The sequence below is a fragment of the Perkinsus marinus genome (assembly GCF_000006405.1).
Source record: "Perkinsus marinus ATCC 50983 genomic scaffold scf_1104296974260, whole genome shotgun sequence".
Classification (NCBI taxonomy): domain Eukaryota; phylum Perkinsozoa; order Perkinsida; family Perkinsidae; genus Perkinsus; species Perkinsus marinus.
The window spans coordinates 12,473-14,941 of record NW_003201188.1 but is presented as its reverse complement, the minus strand read 5'-3'; the positions used below and the strand labels follow the sequence as shown (position 1 = coordinate 14,941).

The 2,469-nt window shown below is 45.2% G+C and overlaps 2 protein-coding genes across 2 annotated transcripts; both read right to left on the bottom strand.

The window, feature by feature from the left end:
* Positions 1-103: 103 nt before the first annotated feature.
* Pmar_PMAR004409 (hypothetical protein) lies at positions 104-329 on the bottom strand (the record flags this gene model as incomplete). The annotated part of the gene is made up of 2 exons (XM_002765922.1): positions 104-190; positions 249-329. Coding segments are annotated over 2 exons (168 nt in total), but the record flags the coding sequence as incomplete, so codon positions are not given.
* A 103-nt stretch (positions 330-432) lies between these two features.
* Pmar_PMAR004408 (dna replication licensing factor mcm2, putative) lies at positions 433-864 on the bottom strand (the record flags this gene model as incomplete). The annotated part of the gene is made up of 2 exons (XM_002765921.1): positions 433-515; positions 609-864. Coding segments are annotated over 2 exons (339 nt in total), but the record flags the coding sequence as incomplete, so codon positions are not given.
* Positions 865-2,469: the final 1,605 nt, after the last annotated feature.

Sequence of the window (2,469 nt, the reverse complement as noted above, 5' to 3'; positions counted from 1 at the left end):
GACGGCATGGGAACAATGATATGTATTTACAAACCCAACTATAATCTTCACCAAATTGGAAACATGTATATGTGTTCTTAACATGTACGTTCACTCAAAGCACTCGTTGTCTCGCATTTCGAGTATATGCCTCAAATTTTCGTCTCAATGCCGGTCCTCGAGACATGGGAACTGTAGAGATGAACGCTTCCTGAGAGCACACTCGATCATCATCCAGTCTGGATGGAGCATGCGCGGCACGCGACTACCAGGAACAATGCAATCGAATTATCGACGTCCGCCTCAGTCACAGTATCCCGTAATTCCATTTTGGCATTCGCTTTAGCCATCTCGGTAATCGAAGACACACACCGGAGCTGGGATTAAAGGTTACACTGTTTTAAGACTCAACTAAGAATGTTATTCTTCTTACGCAGCATTCTTCACCACAACGGTTGCTCGCCCGTATATCGGCGGAAAACCTGGTGATTTTATCATATTTATCATCCTTGTCCAAAACAGGTTCAACATGTTCCCTAAAAACAAATCTCACCATAGCCTAGACTTCGTCTTCCATAGAGCGGCTCTAACGGCTCTAATAGAGCCGTCCCCCAGAATTCAGGCCTCACCTCGCATAGGAAATATATTTCCATAGAAGAGTTTGGTCGATCCGTTCAAAATCAGCCTGATCCTGTTGGTTATTCATAACTCGGTTATCCTCACTCGAGATCCGAAGCCTGTGATTTTTAAGCACAAACTTCGCCAGCTTTGTGTCCCTCTCTCTATCGGACACATCACGCATGACACACAGAAGATCAAATTGAGAAATGAGAGGCTTCCCTAAGGTGGTGTTTTCGGCGAAAGATAGCTCAGGATCGTATTGACCTAACATAACAGGCGTTGTTGGTACCTGCATTGAATCCAGGGTTCCCCATTTCCACCATTTCCATAAATTTCCGCGGAAATATTTCCGCGGAAATTTTCAAATTTCCGCGCTTGGCGAAATTTCCACTTTTAGCGGAAATTTCGGAAATTTTACCCTAAAAACTCCATTTTTGGGTCATAAATGAAGGGCAAACACGTCTTCATCTTTCCCTAAAGCTTAAGTATCCCCATATATACAGTGAGGCATCAGTTCAGAGCGCCGGACCTGGTTAGTAATATGGTTTCGAATCGAACCTTCGAGTGTGCACACAAAGGACAAGAAAAACCCGTGTTACGGGGACCCCGTTAGAGGGGCCAAGTGGCACTGCGAGTCGCAGTCTCCAACTAGCAGATGTTGTCCCTTCGCTATATTCGACTGATACAGGAAACCAACGAGCGCTACATCAAAGCCGCGTCTTGACTAAAGTCCCTTGAAGCCCTCAAGGGAATTAAAGGGCACCTTAGTTCACTTAATAATTAAGTTTTAATTAGCTTGTAGTTAAAACGACTCTCACTTACAGATTTCAACTCAGAGATTTCGGCAACCATGTGCCATGGTGACCATGTTGGCATGGTCCATGGCTATGAGCAACAGCTACCTGTGAAATTCAAAGCGTGAATGACAGGCTGTCATTTGCTAAAGTGTTAACTCAACAGGGCTCATTGGTGCTAAAAAGGTAGGCTCAATTAACTGGATCATGCATTGCAAATTAACTGAAGAACACTAGTGCAACTGCTCGACAGTGCGGCCCACACTGCAACAGAGTGAAGGCTTGTCTCGAAGCATAAGGGGAAATATCGCATCTTCAATCTTCTAGGTCGATGCACGAGTGACTGGTATCATGGGTATCATTCGAGTGTATCTGCCGAGATCTAGCACTCACTAATTGCCCACAAACACCGATGGTGTTACACCGTAGAAAGATGTCTGGTTGCAATTCTTGAGAGTATTACCATAGATTGATCCTTCTCTGCGTGAGATATCATGATAGTAGTAAAAGTCTCCATGTCCGGTGCACTGAGCATAGATGACACGTAAGATGCTGGATTCATGGTCTCCCGGAGAAACCTTCCCTTTTAAACCTCAAACTTCGTAGATATCTAACACGCTTTGAACGTGAAATTCACGTTGTGAATCACGTCACGTGAGACGTGATCCGGCTTAAAGACGACTTCCAAGATCACAATGGCGCAACATCAATCCCAAAATTTGTGCCTCACAAGTTGTGACACGAACTGCAAGTGCGTAGCAGTTTGAAGTTTCGACTAATAACCGACAGTACCCCCTTAGTAAAGGACCCTTACTAAAGAACACGGTTGTGCGAAAGGGCCTTTACGACAACCGTACTATTTACATTACCTGTCAAGCGCGGCAAGTTGAGCATATGCGCTCCGAACGTTTGCTATTCCAGCGTGCGTAGCGTAAATGAATTTAGCGACATCATCGCAGCCGCTGTGGAGGTCCCAGTACTCCAGGCCAGTCATCCTCAACATGTAATCTTGCATATTCTTTGACCTCGAATGACACCCTGAAAACTGCGTTCGGAGCGGCACTGACGGTTGTCC